This window comes from Photinus pyralis, unplaced genomic scaffold (genome assembly GCF_008802855.1).
Source record: "Photinus pyralis isolate 1611_PpyrPB1 unplaced genomic scaffold, Ppyr1.3 Ppyr1.4_LG1, whole genome shotgun sequence".
NCBI classification, from domain to species: Eukaryota; Metazoa; Arthropoda; class Insecta; order Coleoptera; family Lampyridae; genus Photinus; species Photinus pyralis.
Genome location: NW_022170249.1, coordinates 65,060,886 through 65,081,039, shown reverse-complemented (window position 1 = coordinate 65,081,039; position 20,154 = coordinate 65,060,886). Strand labels below are relative to the sequence as shown.

General features: G+C 34.0%; 1 protein-coding gene across 1 annotated transcript in view; it reads left to right on the top strand.

Moving 5' to 3' along the window:
- Nucleotides 1–3,510: 3,510 nt before the first annotated feature.
- LOC116159751 (serine proteinase stubble-like) overlaps nt 3,511–20,154 on the top strand; it is a 37,127-nt gene continuing 20,483 nt past the window's right edge. The window contains exons 1-2 of the mRNA XM_031472828.1: nt 3,511–3,948; nt 7,048–7,110. Of these exons, the coding sequence (XP_031328688.1) occupies nt 3,867–3,948; nt 7,048–7,110 (145 nt within the window). The 5' untranslated portion in view covers nt 3,511–3,866. The remainder of the gene's footprint in view (nt 3,949–7,047; nt 7,111–20,154) is intronic.

Genomic DNA, 20,154 nt, shown 5'->3' with positions numbered 1-20,154 from the left:
CGTCATTAGTTTTCTGCTAATGTAAGTCCCTGATGGCTTTTCACCACGACTATCTATCCTCTGATCTTCTCTTTACTTCTTCATATCTTTCTTCTCCCTCCTTTAGGTCGTCAACCAATTTCCTTCTTCCTCTTTTCCCTTCTTCCTGAATAGTTCCTTCGATTACTTCCTTCATCAAACGGTTCTTCCTTAGTACATGTACAATCGAGTTCATTTTTCATCGTTTTATGATCATTAACATACCGTTCCTCTCCAATTCTCTCCTTCCAATTCTAATAGTTATATCTTTCCACGTGCTCCATCACCACTCCCTCTACCATTACTATTATACTCCTACACTCCTACTTTCGTAACTTTTGTTTTGTTCTTATTCATTCTTAGGCTATACTCTCAGCAAAAACAATCATGTCAACAAAAGCTACACAAAAGGATATTTCGCCGATCGTTCTCACCACTATTCCATCTCTCGTGGCCATTCCTCTCTTGAAACCAAACTATTCCTCCCCTATATTCTACTTCACAACTTTGTTCCAAGCCTTCCATTTAATATTTTCAATAAGATCTTTGCTCTGTGTGTCACTCGGATAATTGTTCTATATTCTGAACATTGCTTTTTAGGTAGGACCACCATTTCTGAACAGAGAAAGACCTCTGGAGACAGCCTCCTTTCCTAGATTTTTATTACAAACTCCTTTTTCTTGTAGACATTTAATACATCTATGGGAAAATTCTCCTACTGCCTTCCCATTCCTCAATTCTTTTAGGCTGCTATTACTTCCGTTTTGATAGGATACCTTGCCCGATGTTGGCATTCCCAGGGGCGGACTGGGTAACTGCGGGCCAGGTGGAATTGCATAAGTTACGGGCCATTAAAGTATTAGTGTAGTAATGATGGGGGGGGGGGGGGGGGGTTAGCTCCGAGGTGCACCACAAAAACATTTTAAAGTACTCCTTTCTCGAAAATAAATTACCATACAGTTTTTTTTTAAATTGCAGCTGATAATTAAAAGTAACAAAATATACAATCCACACGAGGTGCGTCGCCTATCATTCTATTTCAGCACTTTCATGCTACGACAAAAAATGATAAATTCATTGTAAAACTCTTCAATTAAAACAGAATTTTTTAACAACCTAACATCAACCCCAATTAGAGAAACGTGTTAATAATTTATTAATAGTGCAAGAAACTAAATACAGCACATACTTATAAATTTTCAACGGGCCATTATGATCTACAGGCCAGGTGGCAATCACCACCCGCCCCCCCGGGCCAGTGCGCCCCTGGTTATACACTGCCTTTTTTTGAGCCCCGAAAAAACATTGTCTCAGATCGCCCTGGGAAAAAATTTTCTTATAGAATGTGGCCTGTAGAATCCATAACTTCAAACAGTTCCAAGATTGGGCTACTAGTTCAAAAGTTACAGCCCTTTGAATTTTTTTTCGAAATTGGTTTCTAGTCTATTACTTTTGATTAAGAGGTCTGATCGAAAAAGTACGAATTGATTTGGATTCTACGCACCCAAATTAATAAGAAAAAGTGTTTTCCCGAGAAATTTTGGTGTAGTCGATTTTTCGTAAAAAAGGAAGGTTATAAACTGCCTTTTTTGAGCCCCGAAAAAAAAATTGTCTCAGATCGACCCGGAAATCCCGAGAAATTTTGGTGTAGTCGAATTTTGGTAAAAAAGGAAGGTACACTGCCTGCCTACACCACAAAAACATTTTAAAGTACTCCTTTCTCGAAAATCAATTACCATACAGTTTTTTTTAAAATTGCAACTGATAATTAAAAGTAACAAAATATATACAATCCACACGAGGTGCGTCGCCTATATTTCAGCACTTTCATGCTACGACAAAAAATGATAAATTCATTGTAAAACACTTCAATTAAAACAGAACTTTTTAACAACCTAACATCAACCAGCAATACTACACTACACATTGTACTTAAAAGATTGCTTACATGGGTTCAGGGTCAGTAAGTGAATTTTGGCTTCATGGTTATGAATATTGGGCATAGAATGGCCGAGATCCGTTCATTTTGTGACGAACTCGCCTTTGGCTTATTCGGCCATTGGATCTGGATGGTGTTTTTTTTTGGAACATCTTAAAAGTAAGACACTAATTGTACTGGAAAAATCTTAATTTATGAGCAATTAAAGACAGATGATTGTTAATATTAAATTGAATCCAATTTTCATTATTTTGGTTTACAATTTGATTGTTTCCATATTGAGTGTATAAATGTCAAAGATTTATATAGTTTAGAGAACTTAAAATCTGATGAAAGTGAAGAATCAAAGAGAAGGAATGAGAGAATTCCCGAAATCTATTTTTAAGAGCTTATATAAGTAGTTGGATTTGAAGGAATCGAACAATCTTAAGAATTGTTTAAATGATTTAAAGACCTGGAAGTGAAATTATAGGCCATTGTAAAATGCGGGTACCATTCGTCCCAATTAGTTTGAAATTTGTTGATGCTTATGGTTCGGTCTACTCGTTCAAGTACGCCACTTGCCATTGGTTGATACGCTGTTGGTTATTTTTTTTTTCCAATTCCTAGATATATGAAACTAAATTTGAAACCTTGATATGTTAGTGAAAAAGAATCGATAAACATATTCGCTTCCGTAGTAAAGTTCTGGAAAATTTAGCAAAGAAGGTTTTACGACCCCAATAAAGAAGTCGGTTTCTCTACTTAGTGATACAAGATCCGTGTAAGCGTTCTCAGCGCTCTTAAACTAGGGGTTTCCCAGGATACAATATTAACATTCATACTCGTAGTGCTTTTTAATAAGTGAAAACTTTTTTTGCTCCCTTTTCGCATAACAAACACAAGGAACAAAATTACCTTTTCATTGCGGCCAAATGTACACAATATCTTCCAAAAAAATAGTTTTGCGCTACTAGCAATTATTGTGAAGCAATAAATTTATCAAAGTAAGTCATCACTGCAATTTAAATTCGGTTTGGACAGGGAAGAGTAATAATTACGATTAAAACTTTAGCAATTTGCGTTCTAATAGCGCAGCAACAACTTCATCGGGTATTCGGGTTTACACTATTTTATTTAACGTTTATTACCTACATGAATTGGATGATTTTAGGTAAGTCGCAGTTGGCTTTTTTTGCAAACACCCCAAAAGCTCCTTTGTCGTCTTATAACGAACTCAATAATTAGATTATACTTTCTTAATAAAAAATTGGCCTTTTGATGAAGAGAATTGGGATGCTGTGACTGGCGCTACGCAAGAATGATCATTAGTAATTAACTGAAAAACTGTCAATTTCGTCTCAATTAAAATGTTTCTTTGATTCTACCACGAGTCACGATACAAAACACTTTCTATTTGTTATAACGAATAACATAGCGAGTAAAAGTATTTTTCCATATCCGCTTAATGATCAACTTTTCTTGTTTTCGACGAAAGGAAAAGCTATGCAGGTCAAGTCTTTAGTACGTTGATATCATCAGTAAGGTGAAAATCGTTTTAAGAATAGAAGTTTATAATATGTATGTAAATTGCGCTATAAAAAAGCCGAAGTCACGTTTGGGTATTGTGTAACAGAACTTTTGATTTCTAAAACTTAGTAATTAATAGATTTTAAATTAAAGCTCTGATTATATGAAAGTACCTGAACTGACTCGTTTAGTTTGACATATTGGAGAAATGGTTTAAAACGACCACTGGTCTAAAAATTGAGATCAAAATTTCTCCAGGCAACTAAACTTTAGTATTTGTCGTGCGTTACTTCATATTCACCACAGTTCTTGATGGTCTCTGGCTAAAGATTTCTGATATAGTTTCGGAATGTGTTAAATTTTTGTGCGATACCGGGCGTGCTCTACTTGTGATTTGAAAATGAAATTTCATTGTTATGAACGAGTTGTGATCTTTATTGTTTCGATTGTGTTCACTGGAGCTACCGACAATGAGATTAAAGGTACGCCTTTCACTAATTTCTGTATACTTAATCAATTAATTTCCGTAAAAAAAGGATAATTACTTTTTCTCTGATGGCAAACAAAATTAAGGAAGTATTTTTCAATACTCGGTTAGTCACTCAAAGTTGAGTGCCCTTTCTTTGGGTATTTGAGTTTCTAGAATTAACCCTTTTTAACCTATCCCCATCCCTTGGCGATTTAGAGATTTTGTACTTCAGGAAAGCTCTGCATTTCTAGTTAACAAAAGCGCTCCATAATTAACATAATTTGTATTCTTGTGTGTAATAAATGCGCTGATTTTAGTTCCGCTCGGTTTAGTTCCAAGGATTGTAGAAAACATCCTCTTGGAGAATTATTCCTGGAATACTTCTCCCTAAGAAATGTGATCCCAAGATTCGGACTTGTCTAGGAGTCTTCTTGTTCTTGGGCGCGAATATTCCCCGATATAACTTTCAGATGGATACATTTCCGAGGGCGAATGTTTCAGTAGGGAATACTCTAGGAACAAATATTGCATGGGCGAACCTTCTTGGGGTGATTTTTTTACTATCAGGTTTCGCCCCGAGAACTGAATCAGACAATAAAAATATAAGGTGAAGAAACGGCAACAACAAAGCTGAAATCAGTAAAAAAAAATGCCGAATGTATTGAAATTTGTATACTTTGAAATATCTACATAGAATTTTGTTGAAATACCAAACTTCTATTTGAACTCTCCCCTATCAACCAATTTCTAGTGACGCCGGTAAGTAATTGTATAAATATTGTATTATAATGGCACATTTTGTTACTGTACATTAGTACTTCGATTAGTACTTACAATTGTCAAAATTTATTATTTATATTATATTATATACTTTAAGAAAAAGGCGATTATGCATTTGCTAAAAAATGATCGTAGTAAAAATGTGTATTGTACTTTCAAAAAATTCCCTAAGAATATTCCGGACGTGAATCTTCATCGGTACACAACTTCAATTCTGTACAAATGGCCCCAGATATTCCTTCTTAGGCATATGTGTACACAGATAATAATGTGTGACAATGCATCGTATATACCTACTGATGGTAACAATATACAAGGAATTCCATTTGTATATACTATCAGTTTCATATGAAACAATCGTCTCCTAAGATTAATCATTTTTATGCCGTATTGAAAGTAAAATGGAACCTTTCTCTTTATTATTCTTATTCGCCGCGACACGTGCTAAAGAACATAGGAAGTGCCCACGCATTGTGATCATTTTTATGACGAATTAGTTTTCATCTAGTGAGACGTGCCGTCGTTAAGTACATGGTATGCAACTTCACCAATTTATTTTATTTAAATTAGTAGAGAGTGCTCTTAAAGGTAATTTTTATTAGGTGTTCTGGCAATTTGTGCCTACAACAATAGATCATTTGGCACGTTACTTTAAAGTAGGTACATATACACTGCGTCCGAGATAAGAAAGTCACCTCAATATATCTCTTTTATTTGTCGAGGTATATGACAAATTTGTCTAATGTCATTTTAATATCCAGTGTATGTATACCATGGAGAAGGGTAAAACTTGCAGGGGCGAATTCTTCCACGGGGGAGTTTTTTTGGGGACAAATATGGTAAGGGTTAAATTACTAGGGCGAATATTTCGAGGTGAATCATTTTAATATTCTAGTAAAATTCCTGCAAGATTCTCTTTCTTTTACGGACTGTAAAAATTACCTTCTGCAGGGGTTTACCAAGATTAACAGGTTTTTACTCAAATTTATCTCCATTCAAGTGTGTGGATTCCGGAGGCCAAAATGTAGTACAATTTTCGCTTAGGATTCCCTTAATTCGTGTCAAAATTATTAATACTCACCATTGAATAAGTACCTACTTATTCAATGTACTCACTCAATATCTAATGCTCATCCATTACAGTATTAGATTAAGATCTCCCCAGAAAACTCTCTCACAAAGGATCATGATCAGAAGATTTTACCAACATATTCCAAGACCCAATAAAAATTTCAAATTAATTCGAACAAGAATATTTCTCCTGGATTATGTTATTTTCAATCGCTAAAGAAATGTTTAATTAAATGTAAGACTGGAACACAGAGTTGATAGATGGGTTGTCTACCTTTTACTACTTCTCTGCATGTAAATGACTAGAATCGTTCGTTATTCAATGCTGGAATATAGCACTCCAACTTCCAAGTGAATTTTTCTTATTAGTGATTTTTAATTATGCAAATCATTTTGAATTTACGTGAAAGGTGAGATCGAACAGAACAAATTATGTAAAATTAACTCATTAAACTAAATCTTGATGAAACTTAATTCTGTATACCAAAATAATGGCATTCCATTCTTCTAAACACCGCGCCCCTACGAAAAAATCCACCCCAAGCATTCCCCGCATTCATTTACAATCATGTAAGAGTTTTGAGATTAAAGTCATTTAATATGTAATGGAAAACCAGACGTTTTGTCATATCTGAAAATAAATTGTACGCACCAAAGGAGTTTTTAAATTGTTTTTATTCTTTTTCGAATTTATTCCGCATTGTGCCGCTTTCCTTTTGCATTTCCTATTTCCCTGCCTACTGCAGCCTGAGGGTCGTCGATTTGCGTAGTAATTGTACGAAATATTTCCGCCATAAAGTAGCTGGTTTCTTATAACAAAAAATTCTTCTCCATATCGTTTAAACGTTTGAAATCTAAAGGGACAGAGATTTTGGACAAATCTGCAAATTTTCTTTTTCCACAGCCGGATGAAATTAGATATCGATCCGATGTGTTTTGTGTGTCGAAAATTTAACTGAATTCAGAAACAACCCGCTTTAGCAGTGCTAATCGACGTGCCAAGCTAAGAAATGTAGTAAACATCTACGAAAACGTTGAGAAACAATAAAGAATTTTACGATAAAAACCACGATTTCTCTATGTAAAATTCGATTACCAAACCTTTTAGTTTAACTAACGTTCCGCTTTTGATTATTAGCGTTATGTAAAATTGTAACAACAATGTGTCAATTAATATTAAATTATTTGGCAATAAGAGGAACGTTCTCTCAATTACAATTAAATTTACGGAAGTATTTAATTCTTGTCAATTTTGTTACAGATAGCGACGTTAAGAAATACGTGTATCCACCACCGAAAATGAGATTTTTTGACGAAATTGGATGTAAGTAGAAATTTACCTTTTTTGGGGTCGGCTGAAATTGGTTAAACGATTCCAATTGAATTTGCACTGAATGGGATATTTTTACATAAAATAACAAGTCGGCCCATAATTTGTGTTGTGTGCTTTAAAATATGTTCTTAATTTGAGGACCAATTATTTTATGTGTGCCAACCGTAATGACAGCGGCTAGAATATTACGTATATTTTCTATTGTTGTTACAAATACATTGTTCTTAATATTCTGTGTCGCCTGCAGGTTACACATATTTAATATTTATTGTTACGTTTTTTATTTATTTGACAATAAAGACAGTAATTTGCATAATTATACAGGTTATAAATTTATACACATGTTTTTGTATGGAAACACTTACGCTTAAATACCGATCTTTAGACAATGAACGTTCTTCCGTATATTAAAAGCTGCTACTCTACTACGCTTGGCGACTACAAAACAATATACAATTGAAATTATTGAAGCTGTTATTTAATTTCACATGTAAATGTCATACCAAAACGATTTACTGTAAAAGGTTTCGAAAAATGCCAAAGTGCTCTAAAAATTCTGATTCAATCTCCGTATGCGCTTTCCAAAATTATTATGCCATCTCCAGAGCTTTTCAGAGCTTTCAAGGTTCTACTAGCCCAGGTAATGACCTGACTCTGCAAACATGCTGAAAAACACCTGTGGAAATAGCTCTAAGTTTTCACTGCTTTAAGGAAAACCTAGCGAGTTATATAGAGGATCGTCTATTCTATTCTATTTATAAGAGGAATCCGACCAGGCAGCACAACCAAAGACCCATTGTGCCTACCCTCTTTCCTTCGCAACCAAGTTTAGAGCCTGCTCCTCTCAATAAAGGATAGGACCCTGTTTTGCTTAAGTCGCTTCACCCTCCCCGTTTCCAGATAACTGTTTTCTCCCAGATCCGCCCGTGTCCAAGGCTGCCTCGATCCTTCCAATTGTCCCTATCATTTAGCCTTTAACTTCAAATGGGATTAATTTGTAAATGCTTTAGTCCTACGCCAGGAAATTAAATGATAAGGAAACATCTGTGGAAGAGCCCTAGGAAAGTACGCCAGCGCCATGAAGTCGATAATTAATTAAATTCAATCAAATTAAGTAAGGCAGGCAATCTATAGAATCGGGTCACCAACCAATGGAAATGAGTCTAAACGGGAAGTTAAGAAGATCAAGATATAGACAGATGCAAAGACGAAGGGAGTGAAAAAGAGAGACGGTAAGGTCGTATAAAAGGATACTAGAAAAACAAGAAGAAAAAATAAGAGACAGTACAGAGGAGTGGAAGGATATGAAGGATAGTATTAAAAATACGATAACATAGACGCAGGGCCGGTAAATGAAGAGAAAGGGAAGATAATAGAAAGACGTGGTGGGGCAGAGATTGTACACGAGAAAGAAACAGATAGAATAATGAAAGAAAAGGAGAAATAGAGGAAAAGGAGTTGAGAGAACAGAAAAAAGCACTGAAAATTAGATAGGGAAATAGAAAGAATATGAAGAACAAATCAGGGAAATGTGAACAGATGAGACAAATTTTTGGAAGATGATAACCAGAGGAAAACGGAAAAACAGGACAAGTAGGAATGAAATACAAATAAGAGGCTGGGGGCAGCCATTTATTAAGATATTAAATGGGAAAGCAAGCTTGGTTTTTTGCTACAGATGGTATCAAGAAAAAAATGAGGCAACAAACAAGATATGAAAAGGAGAGGAATTGGAAGGCCGGGGTAATAGTGTTCATTTACAAAAGAGTATGAAATAACATGGAAAATGATACAGAAATCAGAATCACGATAATAAAGACGGCATACAGAATATACGCAATGACAATAAATGAAAGGTTACAATAAGAAATAAAAGAGAAACACAAATGGGATTCAGGCAGAGGGGGGAACGATCGATAGTGTATATTGTTGTGTAAACAACGTCATGCAGACGGTATTTTGGGTTAAACACAAAAAACAATGACGTAACATTCTATATATGAAATTTTTCCATTTATTAAGTGTAAATCTGGAACATTATTTGCGAATTAAGAACAGAGTTGGTTTGTTTTATTTGAATGTGTATTTCAGTGTTTGTTAGATCGCAATTCTTGTTTAAATTTAATCGCTTTTGTAATTTATTTAATTAAGATTATGTATTAGAAAAGTAAGAAACATCTGGTCGTTTGCGACAAGGCGTCTTATCAGGCGACAATTAATTGACGCACTGTTTTATCGCTGTTAAGGGATAACGAAGAGATGAGGGTGTTTTACGATACGTGCGATATTTTCGGCGTAAGTGGGACGATAGGGGCGTTCTTTCGAAGCAGACGTTATTAAACCTAATTGTGGGTACGTGACGTTATTACGCCCCCCTCCCTTCCTCAGGTACGATCATGAAATTAATAAAAATGGCGGGAGAAGCTTGAAATTTTGAACAATCTTAATTTAAAGGTCACTTCATTTCGTAGAATTCTAAGGTTATGTTACTTATATTTGCTCATTCTTAAGTTGGCGAAACTGAAAAATGTGATCCTTATTTAAGTAAAAGGTTATGTTTACTTCTTTCTCTACTTGAATTGAATTGAAACATGCTGGGTTTAACGTGTATATTAACAGTTAATGCAATAAAAGAAGGCATAATATACCTACAATACAATTTTAGGTTTAGTTCGACTAATACACAAAATAAGTGACACTTCTATGTCACATGTGGATACGCTTTAATAAGACCAGTTTTGGCAGCGCCTGGAGTCTAAACTTGAATGCCTTAGGAAAGAATACAAGTACCGCAACAGAGGTTGAGCTCATGAGGAAGCAGTAGGTACAAGGAGCTGATACGGGAGTGACTGTCGAAATACTTAAGCGAGGGAGAAAAATATTAAGATAATAGCGAGGTTTAGATGCGGAAACGAGGAGAGAGGGAAGGAGAAGTGGAGAAAAGAAGAAGAAAAGGAATGCAGAATTTGTGGAGAGAAAGAGGAAGTTGCGGAGCACATGCTTATCTACCTTACCTACTTCCTGCTTTACAAATTCTAACAAAAAATTAATAACATATGTTTAGGAAATTAAATACCAAAAGAAATTGTTCTGAAAAAGAAGGGCGTGGAACCACGACGAAATTCTAAACAGCGATAATTATTTGTGAATGCTTTAATTAGTACAAGCTGTAACAAAAATATATCTGAAAATTAATTGCAAGGGAGGCTATTGTGGGGAAGTAATTATCATCACAATCAAGAAAATAAGGATATTGCAGTTAAGGCCTGGGAAAGTCTTGCAGTGTGTCACGCGAAGGTTCCAAAGGGTTGATTTTTCAGTGTTTACTATAACCAATTCCAACAATAAAAAGCCACTAATATATCTATCTCGTCGGGAAATTATGTGCCGAGGAACCGCCTGTGTAAAAGGCCTAGGAATGTACGGCATATCAGCATGGCAATCATCAGTAAAGTTACAATGGCAACCTAATTTTTATAAGTCATCAGTAATACGTATTAATAAATCTCGATAATAACTTAAACATTTATTGCCGAAGGGGAAAGTTAAGAAATTGAGGTTCCTCGCATTTCTTCAGAAGGTCGCGTTTCATCGATTGCTTGAATTTGAATTTCTACAGTTTAATGCTTGGGTTGTCACCCACTTTTGAGATGTGTTCAAATTTATTTAATTCAGTAATTAATGTCGTCGTTTTTCTTGTAAAGATTTTGTACGTTTAATTGTTTTAAAATTTAAAATAAAAGTAATTGGTGTCCGCATGGAGACACATCCGCATTCATCCAAAGAAAGTAGTTGTTAAGGAGTGCAAGGGCAAATAAAATAATCTAATTATAATTCTGGCAGCAGTACTTACGATAACAATTGCAGCAAAATTGTCCAGAACATAAAAGGAGAGAAACTTTAACTATCTTTATACCTGCCAAGGAAAAATTACAAACTTGAACTTGGAACCATTCCCAAGCAATAATGACTGAAATACCTACAATTGGCGTAATCTTCTGTAAAAAAATTAATAATGTTATTGTTCCCGTAATAGAGGATCTCAACGTTCAACGTGCAGTTAAATAACTGTTAAGAAAATAAACACAATGGATTCCTTCTTTCCGTTAATGAATGGAACCATGACCGTGGTCACTAAAGACGTTCAATGAAAAATGTCATTATTGTAAGATAGTTCGTTTGATTATTAAACAATAATAAGCGAGTCACTTCCTACAGATTGAAGTGCATATGTCGCTCTATTACACGCTTTCGGGGTTAAGTGGTGCACAAGTAAAAGTGAAGGAGTTCAAATTAGCAACTAACAAATTGCGGCGGCTTTCACTTACGCTAAAAAAATAACGACAAAATCAAATAGTTCGGCGTGCTCTCAAGGTTTAATTTGCGTTAGGCAATTATCGATCTGCTTTTTGTAATAATTATGGACCCAATCATTCAACGGTTTCGTATTTGTAATTATTTGTTTATTTTTCGCAAATATGTAAACAGAGCCAACATAAAACATTAAAGCAAAAGCGGCCCTTTGAATTTATTAACACAAAAAACAAAATTTTATAATTTTAAATTTGCAATTGTATATTTAAACATAATGTGTTCGTGGTTAAACCTCAGTCGTTTTGCATTACAAAGCCTATGTCCAGTGTCTGTTAGTAAAAACGTGATATTTAGTAATAATGGAGAGGAAACACAGTTTATAAATTTGTATAGAAATATGTACGGCTCCTTGATGATTCAAAAAAGTGAACATCGTCTCCAAAGATTTTGTGCAACCAAGTTACAAAAGACAATTTTCCACTCCTCGGGTTTGCCGCTCGCGAATACACTGTGAATACCGAGGTGAATACCGTGATCAGTGCAAAGTATCTCAGGCTTGCTATAATGACGGCAGGAGGGTTTGCGCTTGGGATTGGGCAATTATAATAAGAAGATCTGAATTTCCCAACATTTTTAAAATTCAGGTTTTAAAATTCGGGTTGCCATATTACGATTGTCCCTATTTTAACATTAGAAGATTGACAATTCTCAAATTCGAATGTTTCAAGGTTTATAAAAAAGATTTGGAACACTCTTGAAGTCATTTGGAATCTCTTAAAAACCTTTGAAGACTCACCGAAACTGTTAAAATCTCTCTACGACCCGAAAGCCATCAAGTATATTGAAAGCAAGAACTTTAATGGTACGATTTTCAATATAAAGACTAAGGCTCTTAAAGACTAAAAGTTTACTCTATATATATCCACGAAAATTCTCCTAAAAACCTTACTTTAAAGTCTCGGGCCCTTAAAGGTTTATAAATGTTTTTTAAAGTAATTAAAACTCTTCAAGATTTTGAAACACCATTGAGGACACCTTAAAGCTCTCATACACTTGTAACAACAATTACAAGCTCGGTTTTTCAACAAAGCGATATTTAAGGATTATTAACAGTGTTAATTATCTTAAAATCTTTTCAAGGGCCGGCTTTCAAACATTATTCATTATTGGAAACTAAAAAGCTTAAAAGCTCGTGAAAACTAGTGTTTGTTCCAAAAGGAAACTTCTCAACAATTTCGGTGATTTTTAAAAACCCTCACAGATTAATCGACCTTTTTGACACCTCATTATTTCAAGTAAATAATTGCAATTGTAACTAGCAACAGAAATTGATTGTTTAAAACATTCCACAAGCACGCTACTTTCCCCATTTAGTGATGACATATAGTGGTACAGTAAAGGGTTGAGTCAATAATTACGTGTAATACTTGTGCAGATAAATTTCTGACATTATTTGCTTATTTTAAATGGGATGTGCACTAATTTTAATTCATTTTTAATCTAAAAAATGAATTAAAATTTATGCACCGCGTTTAAAAAAGACGGGTGTGTCATAATAAACTCTATAAACTATGTAATTATAATTTTCCCCACTATAATAAGTAACACTGAAGGGATAATATGGATATATGAATTATACAACTAATGTTCTCATTAGTCTATAGTCATTAGACCCTCTTATTTATGATAAATGCCATTCGATGCCAATTAAAGAGACTACAAGGACACGTATAAGTAATAAATTTCGTCTTTGCTTTCAACAAATCTTTCACAATCTAAATTAGGCAGCTTTACATACTACTCCGCTCAGGAATTTTATTTCAGTCCGTAATTACAGTTTTAGTCGATCAAGTCACCCTCCGTGATTGAGGGTTGCAATTGCCTCACAATTATTTACTAATTTATATCGTAAGGAAGGAAACTGCAACACCACAAGTTTAATTAATAGTTTTTTTTAGAGTTGCTTAAAAATTTTGCCCTCATCTTTACCTGTAAAAACTAAATTTTGTACTATAATAGGGCATCATAATTATCAGGTAAATTTAATGGTGCCTTTAGGGTAGGTCGTTTGGGATTAAGAACAGTAAAATTAGCACTGCAAGACCAGCATAGAATTCATAAAAACATTTGCGCTTAATTTTGCCCTTATTTACCGGCTTTTGGCCCTTAGCGATGAGAACGCCGATTTAGGGTCAAAACGAATAGGGCTCATAGGGCCCAGAGCTGGCCAGTATTCGAATTTGTAAATACTTTTTAGTATTCAAATACTTTAAAGTATTCAAATACTTTGTAATTAAATACTTTTTTGCGCGATCGGTCATTTCTGACTATTTACCATGGGTGTTTCCATGACAGTAGGTAGAATTTACCAGTTGCTATGATTACGACGACGCCAAAATTACTTACCGATCTAAAAACAGAACAGCAAAAATACTTACCGACGCCTTTTAAAAAATCAACAGTCTTACATTACATTTAATCTTTAATTATTGTTAGGTACATTAATCGTACAATTTGTGCTGTTGTTTCCTATAGCAAGACGCTCATAAAGTCATAAAGGAAGTGCAAAGCTAGTAAACTAACATCAGACACATGCACATTTTTTATGAAATTTATAACTTCAATTTTGACAATAAACTGGTTACCTAGTATATACACCCATTACACTTCGATCATTTCGATTATTCTGCTCGTTAATTTCTTAGTGATTTTATATTGGTTCATAATTTTTAATTTTCGATCGCGCAAAAATGTTATAAGCACGTCTAACTTAAGGGTTACTCGTTCCAGACATAATTGGTCGTCGCTTCGTCCTCCTCCAAACAAATTGTCTGCTTGAACAGGTAGAAAATCCCTTTACCGTTCTCAACTAATATTAGTTTATGGAAGCAGTATTTGTTTTTTGTAACTCAAATACTTACACATATAGTATTCGAATACTTGTAAGTATTCGAATACATTCGCCAGTTATCTTGAATACTTCGAGAAGTATTCGAAAACTCGCAATAGTTATTTGAATACTTAACCTCCCTTTTTTTTTTACCAAAAAATGACACTCCAAAATTTCTCAATCAAAAGTTATAGACTAGAAAACCAATTTCGAAAGAAAATTCGAGGGCCTGTAACTTTTGAAACTAGTAAAGCCCAATCTTGGAACTGTTGAAAATAGGATCTACAGCCACATTCTTTTAAGAAAATGTTTTTTCCGGTCGATTCTGAGACAATTTATTTCGGGCTCAAAAAAGCGATATTTACCAAAAAAATCGACTGCACCAAAATTTTAATCGGGAAAGACACTTTTCTTATTAGATTTTGGTGTTAGAATCCAAACAATTCGCTACTTTTCGATCAGAACCTCTCAAATCAAAGTTTAATGGACAAAAAAATTTCGAAAAAAAAATTCAAAGGCTGTAACTTTTTGATCTAGTAGCCCAATTCTTCAAATGTTTGAAATTATGGATCTCGATCGATCTGATCTCAGACAAAATTTTTTTCGGCCTCAAAAAAAGGCAAGTAGTTTAAGTTATTCATAATATTGAGAACAATTTAGAAATGTTTAGGGAAAGTTCCATTGTCCCAAAATCAAATATAAAAATCCGAACATCTGAATACGCGAAATCGATACGTTACGTAAATTAAAACAAAGGGACCTTTTTATAATCTTCAAGATCATGGCCACCAAGTTTTTCAAAAGCGGATCGCACGTTTCTAAAAAAGTTATCATGCACACGGACAAACGGAATGGTCAAAAATGAATCTGTTCCAAATCGCTAGGTATTTAATTCAGAAAGGCGTACGTATCAATGTGCCACGCGCTATTGAAAACTAGGTACACTTATCTTAAGATTATAACTGGTATAAGAAAGGTCCTGGTAAGGTACCTCCTATATAATAATGATAAAATAATAATACGCTTTTACTCCCCTTAAATTTGTATATAACATAGATATATAGAAGGAAAGCTAACCCTATGCAAGATACTTTATTTAGAGTAGTATTAAACCTTTTATCTAGCTTATACATCTTTTTAAATTTTTAAAGTATTTGATGACAGAGTATTTGAATTATTTTGACTGTATTCGATATTCAAAGTAAGCATAATGAAATACTTTTCAAGTATTCGAATACTTTTTATAGTATTTTCGAATACCTTTATAGTATTAGAATACTTTGAAGTATTCTATACCATTCTAATATTTGAATTAGGGAAGAGTTGGGTAAAACGGAAGTAGTATTTAGGTCTCGTAGTTTTTTAATGAACTATGCAAAGGACGGTTTTTCCTTCATGTTTCAGTGAATAAATAAACCTATTATTACTCACCAATTACTGATCAAAAAACAGCCTGCTTTATCAGAAAAAATTTTTTTTCGTTTGAGTGCCAACTATCTCGTTTTAGCCAACTAGTTGGAAAACAAGGATACAATAATTTTCTAAGACCCACACTGTACTACATACTTTAGGAAAAAACTGCAAAAGTACTTCTTAAAATATATGCTTAAAACAAAAAAAAAAACGGTCAAGTAGGTAAACAAAAAGCACAATCGGTTTGTATTTTTAAAAAGAATTAAAACAACTATGAAGAAGATGCAGGACAAAAAACTTCGTCATTCATCTTCTCACCCTGCAAATGCTTGTGGGCCCATCCTCTGCAATGTTCGAACCTTATCCAACCCTCTTTCTGACTTTGGAATTAGAAAAAAACTTTTCGTTGCAAAAAATTATGCAGTTACCTCTTTGCTTTCTTCTTCTGACTGCTACTATCATTTTCTCTTTTCTTTTCTTTGCCTTTATTCGTGTTTGATTGCCTGCTTATTTGCACTTATTTCCCTTTTTAATTCACTTTTGGCACTGAGGGATCGCCTTTTTGGAACCCTCGCGTTAAATCTTGGCTTTCTTTGTAGTTTTGTACTCATAGACTTTCAGTTCGTTTTTGTATTGTGTCGTGTTAAAACAGCATTTTTCCCTTCTTCTATCATTTGGGATTTTAAATCCTATCAGATGTGGAAGTGTATAACGCCCTTTGGGCAACTAAGAAAATGTTGAGTGTCTTTGGAACGATGATGGGCTAAAACGAGATACCATCCTGTTATTACCAACCGACAGTATCCGCGTTTTCTACCCAACTTTTGATTTAATGCATGTGACCATATTTTAGTAAATAAACAAAACGGATTCTAAAACCTAGTGATTATAATATAGTACACAAAATATTATGCATAAAACCACTCACTTTAAATTAGTTTCCCTGTGAACCGAAAAATAAATATTGTTCAGCAAACAAAAACACAATTAATCAACCCACACTTCATAAAATTCGCATCTTTTACCGCGTTCTGAAGATAAATAGGTTATCTTATGCTTCATGCACGTAGAACACCCGAAGCTGTAAGTTCGATCACACTCACATAGCACTAATTGCTTTCAATAAAACAGGGTATCCCGTATTACCGGTACCATCCCTTTACTCCACTCTCCCCTACTTATTTTTTAATATTTGCAATACTTTTCAATGTTATCTAGTATTCGCTTGTGCTGGACGAAAAGTATTTAGTATTCAAATAACATTTATTTTGTGTAAAGTTATTTACATATTTAGATATTGCAAATTACTTTTTGTGAAGTTATCTGCCCAGCTCTGATTAGGTCCAATGGCAAATTCGTAACACTAATTTCGGAATCAGCCAAGAAAACTGTAATTGTTTTGAACGGTCAATCTGTCGGTGGTACCAACGTGCTAAATTAAAATTCATATGAAAGAAGAACCTAAACCCTCACTGCCCACAACTAAATTGTCTGGAAAAGCCAAATTTTTTCTTAACAAACCTGCATTAACATTAATTTGGCTGATTTAGATGCATTTAATGAAAATTACTAACGTGAAAGTTACTGTACAGTAATAAAAGCAATTAAAATTGGAAGTATGACAAACAGTTTGTAACCCAAAAATTGTATTGCACCCAACGACAAAATATAAGAGCAAAAAATACGAGCGGACTCTTTTCTGGGTCTCAGGGGACTCAGTGAAAACGAAACACTGTCTTTAAGGTAAATAAATAACGCCCAAACCAGTAACTTGAATTTATTTCAATGTTAATAACATGGCCTTCCAGTCGCTCATAATGGTTTAGACCTAGATCTTTTCAAATAACTGGTTTAAGAATGTTTTGAAAAGACGAATAACTCTTCATGTATATTATAGGGTCTGTAAACCAATACATAGCCTTCCAGCTTCATACCTCATGTTTATGTTGTTTTATAGGAACGTTCCCTTATAAAAGTTGAAAGAACACAAAAGACTATGGAATAAAAGAAATAAAACAGTGAAATCCATTTGAAAAAAAAAATATTTATGGCACTTTGAATTTACCATTTCATTAAAACACCTGTATAACTTCAAAAAAACAAGGTAATACTATTCTTAAAGTGAGGCTTGATTATGGGAACATTATTGGGAAAAATAATAAGATGGGCAAATTGCAAAAAAAAAGAAAGGAATAGGTTTGCAATGACAAGTTATCAAAATGACATCGAAACAATTAAAAATATACGAGGTTCTATTTAAAAAAGCAATAAGTATTCTACACCATAAAAATGGACCACCTTTACATCAACAATAACTTTCTATAGATGCACGCACAACATGTATTGTTGACATTTAGCATACAAGTTTTTTACATAGGAAGACCGACGCACTTTCGTTGCAGAACCCACATACTTTGCGTTCCTATTGAGATAAAGGTGCATTCTATTCTATTTCATTATACCCCTGAGGACATTTTTGAACGCCCAGTTCCAGGCCACCTTATATTTAGATAATCAAATATAATAGGTACTTGCCTTTTTTGGAAAATGCAGATGTATGTAAAGAAAGCCATAAATTTATTGAAAATTATAGCGCCGTACTATAACATAAATATACAGCTTTCCACGCCAATACCGTTAACTTTAAAAGTATTCAACTTCATTAAAAATGTAAATCGAACATTTGCATACCAACATAGTTTTCATGAGTATCGAATGAATAATATTTATTATGTCGTTTCACTTCTGGTTTTTTTGGAAACTTTTTGAAATTCAAGTCAACGGCGCCATAGTCAGGCGCTAAAGAAACGCAGTCAAACGTCAATAATTTTGAAAAATCTTGAATAACTAAGGACTGGGACTGTTGGGATAGGAAATTGATATCAAATGACGTAGTTTCCATGTAGATTCCAAATATAAATATAGGTTATTTATTTTTCCTTAAACTTCACATATGGCGCCATTAAGGTGGAAAAGTATGTAAACTCTCAGAGTTTTGGTTAACGAAGAGTACGAAGCCCCCTGAATGTTTTAAATTCTCATACTTCCTTTAATTCAGCTCGATACTAAGGACCACTTCTCTGGGAAGTCTATTTGATGCCATACATAGTTGTCCTTCTAGAAACCTCAATTAGTGAAAGCCCATACTTGAAAGAAGAATGCATAAATGTCATTAATCTGTCATAAAGAGCATGAGTAATTAAATAATGAGGAGGAAAATTTAATGAATGTCCTAATGATTACGGAATAGTTTTTGATTGTATTGTAATTACCTCATGGCAGAATTCCATTACGTTTAGGTAAATGGACGATTATTTACAGTAATGGCTGGCAAATACTTCAATCTTTCCACAGTTTCTGTCGAAATCACTTAATGAGATGCAATATTTTATTATCGGGTTTTGAGGGCGCATTGCACAATGAGCTATTGTATTATCATTTTTTTCTTGAATTGTTAACCAATACAACTTAAACGCAACCGAATGAAATGGACAGAGAAAAATTGTTGTCTTTGTTTTTTGTTTATATACCGTGTACGTTAATTTCAAATCCGCAAATTACATTTATAATCTGGGTACCTTCGACTTTGGTTAATAAACTCTATCTCTTGAATGAATTGTCGGGAATTATATTCGTTACAAAAATCCTTTTCATCCGGATTTATTCAGTTTAACCGAACGGAAAAGCGCCGAATTTGGAAAGATTCAAATTTTCGGCTAATATGAACTGCTTATCAAGTGCAATCAAGAAGGGATCCAAAATTGACATAAGTAAAGTAAGCACCAAGAAAGATAGCGAGTATAATATTAAACATTGCGCGTAGCTTTCACTTATCTTGTAGAGCATTCAACAGTCATATCTTTAGATGCTGATGGTCTTCACAGTGAACTTCTTGATAAGTGGATTCTAGTGCCTACATGTTAGTAAGAAGTGAGTGCAATGTGTAACATTGCTTCATCTTAGGTGTGAATTTGGTGTTATGGTGCTTGTGGTTTGTGCTTTGACTATTTCTTAATACAACCTAGTCAGAGACAAACGGAGGACTAATGATGCTCAACGCATTAGGGAGAAAGGTGGATCTTTAGAAAGACCCAAGGATTCTTATGATATGTTAGGAAAAAGTAGGTTAACACTGGTTGTTAAATTTTTTATTTTTAAAAATTGTTTTGACATTCTTAGAAATTCTTACCTTTCTCCGGCAAGTGTTGTTATATACAGTATCGATTTCGATTTAATTTCTTATCTTCGCTTGTTTAGTAAATGCGCGCATTTAAACGGCGTTCTCTGCGTTCATCTTCATGTCATGTCGTCCAAATTTCATTGTTAAGGCATGCAAGGCGACTGTGTTTAATTATTTCCTTTTTTCTTAAATTAAAATATAATCGCATTTGCATTACATTATAAAAATCTAACTCTGA